Below are 14,098 nucleotides of genomic sequence, written 5' to 3' on the forward strand. Positions count from 1 at the left end.
CTGTTTTCTCCATGCGCTGCTCTCTTGTGGAAAACATCCACCACTCCTCTTAGGTTTCTGCACCCAGAATAAGGGCTTCCAGATGGCGAAGACACAGAAGTCTATGTGCATGTGTAGTAGACTGTGCTCAAGGAAATGCTCGAGCATCTGTACCTGCCAACCCCGAAGACAGTTGATTTTGCTTAGAAAACCTCTACCCAAGGACAAATATCTCCATAGATTTTCCCTGCCTATGTCAGAATGACAGCCTGAAAAATGGCCACCATTGGCACAATTAAATTATTGCTTGAGATTATGCATTTGGTTAGCCCAAGAGTCAAGCTTAACTGAGGAGGATTAAGGGCATCCAGGGCAGACCATGTAGATAGTACTCAGTGTAGACATCTGGGAATCTTTACTTGTATCCTCCTAAGGATCATGTGTAAGTGCAAGGCCATACAGGGCTTAATTTAGAGAAGATGGAGGTTAGGGAATTGGGCCCTGGGTCCAGGCCCAGTGTAGGCCCCTTTCTACTTAACCAGGTCATAGAACATCATTAAGATCAGTGGTTGAGTCTTGATTTGGCTTCCCACTAACCACCACATAAACCTGAGCAAGTTACTTGATCTCCTGTTTCTCATTGAGAAATGGAAATAGTAATTTCAACTACTTACATTTATTAGTAGGATTAAACAAAATTATGTAATTCACCAGGTGCTGTGTTTGGCACATGGTAAATACTTTACGAATGGTGGATATTATTCCTACTTCGTTGCACGGATACTGTAGGAATTAGGCAGTGTGTCCACAGAGTTATAAAATAAGGCAGGAATTTAGGTGGGGGAGATTAAGGATGTAGAATGGGATTGCTCTAAGAAGCTGAGAAATGCTTTCATGGTGCTTTGTAGCCTTTGAGATCTCTACAAAACTCTCCCTCAGCTCGGTAGGGTTGTCATCTCTCCCACTGCACCATTGGAGATTCCACCGTGAGGAGGAAGCTGGGCCCAGCTCCTGAAGACTTGACTGGACTCTGGCACACCAGACCTCGTGGCAGTTATGATAAAGTTGTGCCTTTCTCTGTGTGCAGGAATACGATCAGGGTCTGTTCCCAACATGAAGGGGCTCCTGCCGGTCCCCTGACTAGCAAGCATCTCTGAATAGCACAGCCTTTAAAGATCCTTCTCATTTTGGGGGGTTTGGGGCGGAGAGGAAAGAAACCTTTTGAAGCTCCACTGGTTCAGAAAGTGACATATACCAAATTCAGGGAAATCTTGACATCTCGATTCTCTCACCCTTCTGTCCCCCACGTTTTTCCCATCTGAAGTCACTGGAGTCCTGACAGGTCATTGGAGTCCCCACAGTGACTGGTGTTTAATATTTTCATTTGTTTAGCCCCAGCTGCTGCCCACAGAGCTATTAGGTCTTCGAGACCTCTCACGTCCCCTTGGGCTGGGCTGCCTGACTTTGGGGAGATGGGAGGAAGAGGGGTTTAACAACTCCATTATTTTCAGAGAGAAAGAGGGTTAAAGTCTCATGGTCATTAGCATATACTGTGCCAGCTGCCTCTTCTGTTACTTGTTCAATAATTCCCTTAATGTTTGGTCCTAATGGAGCAGATTATTGTTATTATTTTATTTCATCAAGATCACCTACTGCATAAAAACAAAGAGGAAAGGAGGAAAGGAACGTGGCCAAGAATAAGCATTGAGCATTATCCAGCTGGAGATATTTATTTATTGGCTTCATGCTTGGCTTGTGAAGCTTTGAAGGGCTGGTGCACATAGCCCATGGAGGGGGCCTGTCTCACGCGGCTCTGCCTATGGGTCGCTGAGACAGAGACCTGGAGTGCTTTTGCTTCTCCGTGGACCCTTTTATCTCCCAGCCTGCCTGTGGGGCACAGTACACACACATTTGGGCACGCACACACCCACACGCACAGGTTACATGTGGGGCCAGCCTCTTACCGTAACACTGATTCTTTGACCTGTATCCTGATTCCTCCCAGCTGTCCCACTCTGCAGAGATCTAAGCAAGTCTCTGGAATTAGGGGGTCCATGAGGGTAGCCTTGGACCGGGAACACCTCGCCTATAGCAAGCTGCTTCTGTCCCCATGCCTCCCACAATGGCACTGGCCTTGGTATTGGCATTAAGGCAAACAATGGGCCCCGCTGAAGCCGCCGAGCATCACAGAGCTCTGAGCTCCTTATGAACAAATGCACTCTTTCTTTCGTTTTGGGACAGCAAAGTCAAAGTACTGAGGCAAGAAAAACTCCCAAGAACCAAAAAGGCAGCTCTATAAAAAGAACCTGAAAGAGGACAACTTGAAATAGCCCGGGCCAACTCCAGCACACTAGCTTCCAGCCTCCTTCCCTGCAGAGCTTCAGGCTTTCTTTAATGAAACTCCTGAAGCTTCCTAAAAAACTGAAGACAGGGCGCCTGGGTGGCTCAGTGGGTTAGGCCGCTGCCTTCGGCTCAGGTCATGATCTCAGGGTCCTGGGATCGAGTCCCGCATCGGGCTCTCTGCTCAGCAGGGAGCCTGCTTCCTCCTCTCTCTCTGCCTGCCTCTCTGCCTACTTGTGATCTCTCTCTGTCAAATAAATAAATAAAATCTTAAAAAAAAAAAAAAAAAAAAGAAACTGAAGACAAACTTCCCAGATTAAAGAAGAAAGATGATGACCAAACCTAATAGAATTAAAACATATAGACCTGGGAGAAAAAAACAAAAAATGAAAAGCTATAAAGGTGCATCTCCTCCTGAGAAGAACTTTGTTCATAGCATCTGCAGGTGGAAAGGGCCTTCAGATAAGAGCCTGCCTAACCTAGAAGACTCTTTGTCTTAGAGTTTGTCTCTTGCTTATGAAAGGCTGTCTTTACCCCGCCACCCCAAATGGCATTTTAATGAGAGAAGTTCACTTATTTCTTCCCTGAGCTTTGGGTACTTGCCCCTGGAAACTTGGGGAAGGGGTCCTGACGCATCTCACGGCAGCAGGCTGACAAATTATCATTGCCCCGGCGAGAGGCTGACAAGGGAGGGCAGGCCTGTCCCCTGCCAGTGGGATGTGCAATTCACGTCAGAGGCCCCAGAGGACATATTGAGGCCTCTTAATTAACGTGGTGGCCTGTGGCAACTGGAAAGCATTTCCACACGATTAAAGACTTCAGAAAACCCCCAAGGGGAGGTAATGTTCCTAATAATTTATAAATTGAACTCTCTACTTAATATGCTTCACATGTTTCTCTTGTCTTCCATTTGGGAAGGAGATGGGCAGGGGATAATGGATTTCTATTCACTGACCACCACAGAAAGACAATCTGCAAGAAGAGCAAACCAAGGGGCCTTCTCTTCTAGTTTCAGTGACTCCTTCTGGCAGGAAGGGGATCCTCAAGGTCAAGAACATGTTACTACAATTTTGATGACATCACCACATTTTAAAGGCCTGATTGTGGCTTTGGAGCCCCCTCTCAGGGACACCATTGGCTAGCTGGCATTGATTGCCCATCTTCGAAGGATCAGCTCCTACTTCCTTGGTCTGTACTACTTCACCAGCTTTACAGCTCCGGAAGAGCTCACAGGCATTTTCTCCACAAGTAGTTTACCTCTGAGAGCCAGTTCCAGTTTATCAGGGATCATATGAACAATCAGAAAATCGTCAAGTTGGAAGAGTCGATTCATTTCTTTCAGTCATTTCATTTGCCAAATGAAAGCCTGGGGAAGGTTTGAAGAAGTTATGCAACTTGAGGGATGCTTGGGTGTCTCAGTCGGTTAGGCGGCTGCCTTCGGCTCAGGTCATGATCCTAAAGTCCCAGGATAGATCCCTGCTCAGCGGGGAGTCTGCTTCTCCCTCTGCCCCTCCCCCCACACGTGTGCATGCGTGTGCACTCTTTCAAATAAATAAATAAAAGTCTTAAAAAAAAAGTGTTGGGCAACGTGCATGGAGTCCTTTTGCTGGCTAGCCCTGCTGTTTTGTTGGTAACCTCTATGCTCTTCGAAACTTAGGTCTAGGTTTCCACTGGGCTCTGAAACACAGGGTCAGAGGAGTCCTTGAAAAGTCATCTATATACCTCACCTGTTTTCTGCCCCTGGAAATTTGGATCTAGATTAGAGCGTGATCAGCGATGCCATGTGGGCTTACGTAGTTTTTCTCCTCTTGGTCTGTCTCGTTTGAAAGCCAGAGATAGATGTCAGTGATCACTGTCATCTATGAAAGAGGGGCTTTGCCCCACACCCTCAGGTGTTGTTACTGGATGAACGTAGGAGACATGCACCACCAAACTTGCCTTATTTCATTCTTATTTTCTAACCACCATTTAATTCCTTGAGGATTATAATTTGAATTCAGTGTGTCCAGTTGCCTTGAGGGATAATTAATTATGTCTCAGACTCAGTCTTCTGGTTACTCCTAGGGTGAAATGAAGCTTTGAAATGTGAACTGATTGATTGGCTACAGTCCCTTGACAGATGGTAGCTGGAAACATAATCTCAGCTTTTCTGTCTCTCTGCCAAGGGTTCACAGAACCCAGGTGACTCCCTACACTCTGGTGACATTTGATAGAGTGAGATTCTTTATTCTGGGATTTACTGATCATACGATATGGATCGGGGAGGGAAGGATTGCACCGGCCCCGAGGGAATTCCCTGGAGTCCTGTCTCCAGTCCAAGGTAACTTCAGCGGCCACAGTTCCTCTGTTATGGGGGTGATGACATTTCCAGCCCTTGTGATCTGTTTTCATCTTCCTTTTGTGGCTGCACTTACCTTTAAAAACCAAATTACACAGATTATTTCCTCAAACTTGAATGTAAAGTCCACGAGATCAGGGACCATCCCTGTATGATTCACTACGGTATCTCCATCACAGCGATCGCTAGAAACATGCCTTCTCCAAGGGCGTGTATACTTGAACGATTGAGCAATGAATTGAATGAATGAGTTACGTAAGCAACTGACTTGAGTAAGCTTTGCTGGCAAGCGCATAGAAGATGTCTGTATTGAAATACATTCAGGGGCACCTGGGCGGCTCAGTGGGTTAAGCCTCTGCCTTCGGCTCAGGTCGTGGTCTCGGGGTCCTGGGATCAAGCCCCGCATCGGGCTCTCTGCTTAGCAGGGAGCCTGCTTCTTCCCCTCTTTCTCTCTCTCTCTATCTCTCTCTGCCTGCCTCTCTGCCTACTTGTGATCTCTACCTGTCAAATAAATAAATAAAATCTTAAAAAAAAAAAAAAAGAAATACATTCACGGTTGACCTCTCCTCCCTCCCCCCCTTCCTTCTATAATTACTAAACCCCTTTATGCCATGCCCCATGCTTGGCCCTGGAGCTTAGTGGCTCCTGCTTTCATGAAGTCTGTTATCTAGTAGATGAGATGGATAATTAGTTGTGGTCAGAGTGATGTGGAGGAATCTGTGGATAGGTCAGTGAAACTAGGGAAGAATTGGCTGAGGTTATGTCACTGAACTGACTTAGAAGGATAAGAAGGAGTTGGCTCAGGGAGGGAGGTGTGGCCTAGACCCAGGACAAATACATAGGTCTGATAATGAGTCAGTCTGTGGTTACCATGCATGGTTGGGATGAGCATAAAAGGGAGATCTGCTTAGAACTTTCTGTCCCTGGGCAATCACCATCACTGTTATATAAAATATTGTTACACAAAGATTTCAAAATCTGCAAATGATCTGACAAAACTCATACTGTTCTCTCAGGTAAGTGCCAAAAATGTCAGTTTCATAATAAAATAAAAGCTGATTTCATTTTTTTAAAAATCTCTATTAGAGCCAGTAGAAATGATTTATTGATTTTTAAAGAAAAAAATATTTTTAAATGCCACTTTTTTTTTTGCATGCAACTTGTTTATGGATGTGGAGGTCTCATATACCCCAAACGTGCTTCTGGTTATTAAATGTTAACAGTTTTGAGGAAAATCAATAGAATAATCAGAAAACTCATGAAAAAGATGAATAAAGAACAAAACAATTCCATACCCTGCAGTAATTGTTATTTGTTTTTGAATATTCTAAGTTTGTGACTCGTTACTTGCCGTTGGGTCCACATATATCCTAATGATTTTGCTTTGAATGCCATAGAATTTTTTTTTGTTGTTGTTTTGAATGCCACAGAAGTTGAAGCTAACTCACATAAATGAAGATCACCTTCTCAGCGCCGCTCAGGTAGAACAGAACTGCAAAAGCCAGGAGCGCCTGCTTGCTTTCTGTAAGGCCCCCCTGTATGTAGCAGCCATGCTTGTCCATGTGTTCCTGCACTACCCCAGCTGCAAGTCTAGCTGGACTGGAAGGTCTGGAGGATGTTTGTTCCTCCCACCCAACTTTATCCCATCAGACAAAGCAAGATGTGTGCAGCTTACCTTTCCCTTTTTGACTTGGTTATCAGGAAGCTCCTTGCCGTAGCTCTTTCCATTTCAACTGCCACCTTCTTGTTCCATGAGATCATTTGCCAGAAAAACAGTAGATCCTCTCTGACTTAAATGGAAGCTGCATAAAATTCTCCGCGGAAGTAGAGTGGTTAGAAATCAAGCAAGATCAAAGAACCGTGGTTTATCACAGGGATGGAAAAGCAATCAAACATGAGCACTAGATTTCCAGGTCCTCGCTGTCCAAGTAAAGCTGTCAAGGTGGCTGCGTGTATGCATTCTCCTAGGGTAGCAGAGGGTTTCTCCCTACTCCTTCCTACCGAGGACCCTCTCACCGGACAGAGCAGACAAGCAGTTCGCAGGGATTTCTGTATAGTGATTTTACAGATTACGATTATTACAAAATGTGATGAAATCATATTCCATGTTAGTATCATATAACATATATGTGATCATTTACATAATAATCCTCAGTAAATCATTGCTGAGTGTTGTGACACCTGCCACCGCTTTGGGTTATAGAAGCGGAGAACCCGTACCGCAGCTCGAATGCCTGAAGATCTCCTCCTCTTTGCTGTGTCTGTGTTGAGCTTCCTGTGGGGGCTGGAGCTCATTACCAGTAACCGATTAAGAAAGACCCAAGGTTGTTGGGAATCACTGAGTCTAAGCAGGGGAAACGTTTCAATAAAGCGAGGTTATTGGTGCTAAATACACTGGCTTAGCCAATCAAACACTGGGGTTCTAGCTCCCTATAAGTTGCTATTTAAAAATAAATAGACATAGGGACGCCTGGGTGGCTCAGCCAATTAAGCGGCTGCCTTCCGCTCAGGTCGTGATCCCAGGGTCCTGGGATCGAGTCCCACATTGCACTCCTTGCTCAGCAGGGAGCCTGCTACTCTGCCTGCCTGCCACATGCTTCTCCCTTGGCCTGCCACTCCCTCTGCTTATGCTCACACTCTGTCTGATTTAAAAATAAATAAATAAAATAGTTAAAAAGTAATAGATCTAAAATATTCCTAATGGAATGTCTAGGGCCACACGGGGTGAAGGGAAGTTTAGAAGTACCTAAGAGAGCAGTGCCACAAGGAGGGGCGGGCTGGAACCCCTTTGCACTACCCGCTTCTGTGGTTTCTCTGGGCCATCGTTTCTTCATCAGAAGAGGAGGAGCTAAACCCCGAGAATTTCAACGGGTCTCACAGCTGAAAGAGAAAACAAATTTCTTTGTGGAAATTTAACTAAATAAGGATCTAATGGCATCCTTCAGGCATGTAATGATGTGTGGTGCACGTTGTCTTATTTGAGCAGGGAGACCTTGAAACGCGAGGGTTGTCCTTCCACTGCCAACCAGTCTTGGGTTTGGACCCTTGGTGGGTGCTGGGCGAGAGGGCCTTTGTTTATGACGGTGCCTCTTCGGACCAACCGTCTGCTAGACGTGCCCTTTGAGAAGCGAGGCTAGATGTGAGTGGGCTCGTCCACCCTCCCCGCACCCCACCCACTGACGATCTGTGGGACACCCCGCTCACGGGGTGGGGGGTGTGCGGGGTCGCTGCAGCCCCGGTTAGACACAGAAGCTCAGCCACGAGAAGCGTTGTGTTCCCATTCCGGAATTCCGGAACTACTGTGTATTTGCTCTGTGCCCTTGAACAAGTTGCTTAACCTAAACAAGTAGTTGACCCTACCTCTGGGCAGAAAAAGCCTGGAGCTTTTAAAACACGTGTCTGATACATATTAACAGCCCCAAACCAGACAGTTGTTTTTGCTGTCTTCCTGCAAAATATGGGAATCAGCCTGCCGCCTACCTCCAATCATCACCCTGTTGTGATCCTCTGAGAGGGACCTTGTGGGGAAGCACGGAGGGGCTCCCCGAACCCCTCTGTGTGTGCGGAAGGATGGTGTTTCAGCCATTCCTTGGAGACTGATGTTTATACTGCTCTTAGAGCTCTTTAGGGAATAAAATTACCTCTCGCTTTCACTAGCCTAATTCAATGTCTGACAACTTCTCTCACTCGGGAAGTTATTCTTTCTGTGTGGCTTAATTGCCTATTGTTGCAATTTCAATTTGGGGTGAAGGAAAGGATGGCGGGTCTGACTCGGAGATAAAGGGATTGCAGAGAAACAAGTGGGTTGGACTCAAGCACGGGCTCTCGGCATGCGGGTGCGGGGCTCAGGCTCGGGGGCTCGGCTGTGACACTGGGGCAGGGGTATGCAGGGGTGCCTGGAGGGACAGTGGGTTGCAGGGAGGTGACAGTCGGCCGTGACCTGGAATACTTGTCCCCGCTCTCCCACCCACACTGCAACTGGGGCAGCTTCATACTTACGGTCTCTGTCTACTTGCATGAGAGGTTTCACCAGGAGAAACCGTCTCACAGATAAAGGAAAAATCTGAAATACCTGGAGGCCAGTGTATGTCCACGAAAATCTGCCTGACATGATCTGTCACTTGGCAACTGACTCTGTTGCTTCTTGTCTCAGCTGCTCTGTGCCTGTCTGAAAGCAACAACGTGTGTGTGTGTGTGTGTGTGTGTGTGTGTATGTATGTATGTATGCGTGCGCACGCGCGTGTGCAGATACACACACGCGCATACACTGCTTTGCTCATGGTGCTGGTGAGGGAGGGATGGTAAATGGGAAAATTTATTGGGAGAGGAACTTTATAAATTCAAGATGTAATTCTCACAAGACTAGAGAAAGCCCCTGTTCGTGAGTTTGAGGGGATAATCTTGACCCAGCCTTGGGGGGGGGGCCCTGGGAATTCATAGGAGGTTTTTATCTCTAGCCTGGGGAATGGGGTGGCAATGACTGAAGCCCAGGTCGAGAGAGAGCAGATCTATTTGGCACAGCCCCACCTAATGAAACAGGTTTGGAGGAAAAGTGACCAAAATAAAGGGAGTGAATACAGACCACGCACTGGAAGGTTTATGCCCTTGGTGCACTGGGGAGCAATGAGTGTGCAGAGCCCCCCCCACCAAGTACCCCTAGATGTCAAAGTGACATGCTCAGTGTCACCAAGCATGGCATCTGGCCTCTGTTAGACCACCAAGTGGAGTCCTGGTGTTTAAGGAGTGGCCTCAGGGGATGCCCTGGGAGGAGGAGTAGGTTCAGAAGGAAACTCTCTGCCAGCCTGACTCCAGGACATGGGTCTCAATCCCTCGCTCAAGCATGAATGGGAGATTGATCACCCAGGACTGTGCAAGTGGGAATAAGCTGTTCCCTAAAGCCATAGTGAGCTCAACAGTCATGTTCAGATGTTGAGGGCCCACTGCACACTTGCCTATAAATCCCTAACGGACATTGGGTCTCTTTGGATTGGTGATGGTCTTCCCATACTCCTATGGTGACATTTAAGTCCAGGGTGAGGCCATCCCTGATTCCATGGGGCACAGTCTGTTAGGCGCTGTGCACCATTCCCTAACGTAGTCCTTACCACCGCCTCCCCAGGCTAAGTGGCACCTTCTCCATTATATAGAGGCAGACGTTGAGGTTTCAAATTGGGGGGACTCACTGATCATTGACGTAACCCTTTTCCCCCTTTTCTACAACTGAAACCACACACACACACACACACCCCTCTCTTTCACATTGTTTGCTAAGGCACGAAGCAGCCCTGGATTACTTAAATGAGTCACTGTTCACCCCAATTCCATCTTTCCTCCATTTTCCTTCAACACCCGTCACCATGGACTGGCCCTTTGCTGCTGAGTGATGCTTGGTCTAAGTGCATCCCGCACTGGGGTGAAGGGGTTAATGAGTGAGTGATGGATGGTGGTCGGGGAGGGGCAATGCCTCTTGGTGGGATGAGCTCACCCATCTTCCCACGGCTACTGTCCTTTCTCCCCAGGGTGGCATGATTGCTCTGCTGCTGTCCATCTTGTGCCTGGTGATGATCTTGTACACTCGCCGGCGTTGGTGCAAGCGCCGCCGGGTGCCTCAGCCCCAGAAGAGTGCCAGCGCCGAGGCGGCCAATGAGATTCACTACATCCCCTCTGTGCTGATCGGCGGGCACGGACGGGAGAGTCTGCGCAATGCCCGCGTGCAGGGCCACAACTCCAGCGGCACCCTGAGCATCCGGGAGACCCCCATCCTGGACGGCTATGAGTACGACATCACGGACCTGCGCCACCACCTGCAGAGGGAGTGTATGAATGGAGGGGAGGACTTTGCCAGCCAGGTCACCCGCACCCTGGACTCCCTGCAGGGCTGCAACGAGAAGGCGGGGATGGACCTCACCCCAGGTAGGCAAGTCGCTCCTCCTCTTGGGGAACTAGGGAGAGAGGAGGGAACCAGCTTCTCTACCCTGGGGGCCAGTTGTCCTGCATGATGCCATGCACCTGTGTCCTTTCCCAGGTGGGCCAGAAGGGTACATGCTTTCCTGAGACCAGGGGAGCTGTGTTCCAATGTGAGAAGTCAGAAGAACCAGTATACACTGAATCCTTCTCCACTTCCCCTTTGCACTGGAAGCAGAGATGCCTTTATATCCAATGGAAGAGGGGGTCAGATAGAGCCTTTTCCATAGATAATAGAGCAGGCCCCAGGGAAATAAGAAGCTAGCGAGAGAGATCGTGTGTGTAGGGCATTTTTGCAAGTCACATGTTTGCTTAGGTGATTTATTTATCCACTGGTGTGGAAGGGGCAGAGGTGCTGGTCTTTTCTAGGACTCTGAAGACCTTGGTCTGGGCTGGGAGTGGCTAGTTGGGTTGTCTAGCCATGCCTCTGTGGTCCTCACAAGGGTCGTACTTCTTCAAAGATGAGGAATGCAGTCAGGCTGTCCGAGCCTACATGCCTTGTGTTTCTATAGAGATGCTTGGTGGAAAAGACTTGGGCCCGATAGGGCTGAGCCAAACGGGGTCAACAAAATGCAGAGAGGAAATCACTGTACTTTTCTTCTACAGTGGCCCTCCTGTCTCTTTCTCTGAAATTTCCGTAAATAAACAACTCCTCATAAAGAAAACCCCAAGACAGTGATCCCTCAAAAACTGCTCCTTTATCTTTAAAGAAGACATTTTTCATACGGAATATTGCTGAAGATATATAGACTTTCAGTGGGGCTTGAAAAGAGGGAAAGCACATCACGGCAGTCTCCATTATGGGGTACTTGGGCGGTCCCATCGGTTGAACATCTGAGTCTCAGTTTCAACTCAGGTCGTGATTTCATGGGTCGTAAGATCAAGCCCCGTATCTGGCTTCATGCTCAGCAGGGAGTCTGCTTGAAGATTCTTTCCCTCTGCCCCTTCCAAACCACTTAAGTAAATAGATAAATCTTTTTAAAAAAAAAAAAAGTCTCCATTCTGCTTTGTATCTAGGAGAGATCCTATATGAATAGCTACTTCTTAATGAGATTTAAAGTCTGGGAAGTCCTTGAGGATAAGAGACCTGTGGTCAATGCCTTATATTCTCCATGGCACCTGGTGTGGTGCAAAGCCCATGTGATGCTCATGGGGTTCCAAACTCTAAGGAATTCGGGGAGCAGCCACTACTGCAAATACGAATAGTAATGGTGTCAGACCACAGGGAACGGTGTGAACTGGAATGGAAGAGGAGAGGGCGTTTTCTGCTTGAATGCACTCAAATTCAGCTTCTTTTTAAAACTCTGTGCCACCCGAGAGAAAGGAATCCGTTGTCTGTCTCTTGCCAGCGGGCCACATGCGGTGACCCGAATCAATTCAGAATCAGTGGACTTGGGTTTTCGGTTGTCATCTCTCTCCTTCTCTCCTCCCTCAGTTTTGCAGCCCTGCAGAAATCAGAGGTGTGTTTACTCTCTGCCAATCTCTCGCTTTAAAGTTTCCTTATTTCAGTTCTGTGAAACTCGGGCAGCTTTCCATGCTCCACTTTCTTCTAGCCTTTTCTCTGAAAGCGTTTGCCTTGACTTCTCCTTCTGCAGGAAGCGACAATGCCAAGCTGTCGCTGATGAACAAGTACAAGGATAACATCATTGCCACCAGCCCCGTGGACTCCAACCACCAGCAAGCTACTCTGCTCTCGCACACCTCCAGCAGCCAGCGAAAGCGCATCAACAACAAGGCGAGAGGTATCTGCCTCTGATGGCTTGGCTTGCGGGTGGCGGATTCCTTAACATCGGTAGAGGCAGGACCACTCATAGGTTGGACCCCCAACTCTCAGGCATGGCTATAGGGTGTGTGTTTGGGCCCAGTCTTTCTGGAAGCCTGTTGGGTGTTACTTAGCCAAAAAAACTTCAATGCACAAACCTTCTAACCAAGTAATCTCATAAACAAGGCATTTATCCTTAGGAAATAATTGGACGAGTGCGCAGAGCTGTGTGTAAAAGGCTGTTCATCACAACATTGTTTAAAAGAGCGAAAAATTGGAAATAGCTTAAGTGTCCATCAATAGGGAATCGGTTAACTACCTGCACATCTGTCTGTTGTCCGGCTGCTTCTCATGCGGTCATTTAGGATGATAAGATAGATCCATATTTGTTCATATGGAAAGTTGCGCACCCATTTATTAAATGGGGGGAAAAAAAACCCCAAGACTATAAAATGGAAGGTACAGCAAAATGCCATTTGTAAGGGGAGATTAAAAAGCCTTTATCTACTTCTATGTCAGAAAAAGACAGAGAGCATATATGTCAAGTGTGAACGGAGTTTTTCTCTGATTGACAGGCTTTAGAGGACATTGGGTGTTGTTCCCTGTGCACGTTTCTGTGCATTCTCTTTATTATTTTTTCCCTCTTTTCTCCACTGAATGTATATTAATTCTAGGACCAGAGAAAAGCAAAAATATAACATCCGAACTTTGGAGGAGGGAAGTTTCCCTTCCATCCCTTCCCACCCACCATCCTTGAAGGTCCTGTCGGGCAATGCTGCTGGGAGGGGCCCATCTCGGGGTGGGGGTGAGCCCGGGCTGGTGGGGGTGGGCGCCGGTGACCACTGGCGTGAGAAGGTCCACTTCTTCAATCGGTCTGTGTATCCGAAAGCTCCAGGGTCCGTGCCTCTTCCTCCCAAGCTGTCGGCCAACCTGCTCTTGTCTTTATCGATTTTTCTCCTGAACTTGCCCAGTGATTTGGTGTCACGAAGGAAAAACTGAAGATGTCGACTGTGCTGTGCTTCTTTTCATTACAGCTGGTTCTGCCTTCCTGAGCCCTGAAGGGGATTCTGGCACTGAGACAGAAAACGACCCCCAGCTGACCTTCTACACCGACCCCTCGCGGAGCCGGAGGCGCAGCCGAGGTGGGAAGGTTGGAGAGGCACAGCGGGTGGCGGGGCTCCGGGCAGGGGAGCCGAGGAGCTGCAGAGGGGCTGGGTCAGGCTGGGGGCTGTGTGGACCGAAGCCAGTTTCTGCAAGAAGCATCCCTTGGACCACAGCTGGTGTTTCCTCCTAAGGAAGAAAGAAGAGCCTAGAGTGGAAAATTTCCGAGAATCATCTCTCCCAGATAATGGCACTCTCAAACAAGTTTTCAAGTTGTTTGAAAGGCTATTTCTTGGTCAGAAGACTCTCAATTCCTTCTGGAAGCCTCAGGAGTCATATTTTGCTGTTTAGACACAGGAAATAAAGTTGATAAAGTGTGTTGTATGTGAAAATGTGGACGGTATATGTCCCCTTGCTTACCCGGCCACACGGGCCATGGGACTGGGGAGGCAGCGGTTGGGGGGCAGGGTCGCCGAGGAATGATCTGTGATCTGTCTGCAACGGTATTTGGCCTTTCGTCCCCTCCCCGGTGGAATCACGGGACCCCCAAGCCTCCAAGTGCCCTCCTTTCTCCCGGCAGGGTCGCGGGGAGCTCACACACTCTTCTCAGCCCT

At 48.0% G+C, this 14,098-nt stretch overlaps 1 protein-coding gene across 2 annotated transcripts in view; it reads left to right on the plus strand.

Moving 5' to 3' along the window:
* The window catches only part of ASTN1 (astrotactin 1), a 315,493-nt gene that overhangs the window by 135,220 nt on the left and 166,175 nt on the right, over positions 1 to 14,098 (plus strand). For both annotated transcript variants that reach the window (XM_044267351.1, XM_044267352.1), the window contains exons 3-5: positions 10,177 to 10,570; positions 12,217 to 12,363; positions 13,418 to 13,525. In XM_044267351.1, coding sequence (XP_044123286.1) covers positions 10,177 to 10,570; positions 12,217 to 12,363; positions 13,418 to 13,525 — 649 coding nt within the window. The remainder of the gene's footprint in view (positions 1 to 10,176; positions 10,571 to 12,216; positions 12,364 to 13,417; positions 13,526 to 14,098) is intronic.

This window comes from Neovison vison, chromosome 10, assembly GCF_020171115.1.
Source record: "Neovison vison isolate M4711 chromosome 10, ASM_NN_V1, whole genome shotgun sequence".
NCBI lineage: Eukaryota > Metazoa > Chordata > Mammalia > Carnivora > Mustelidae > Neogale > Neogale vison.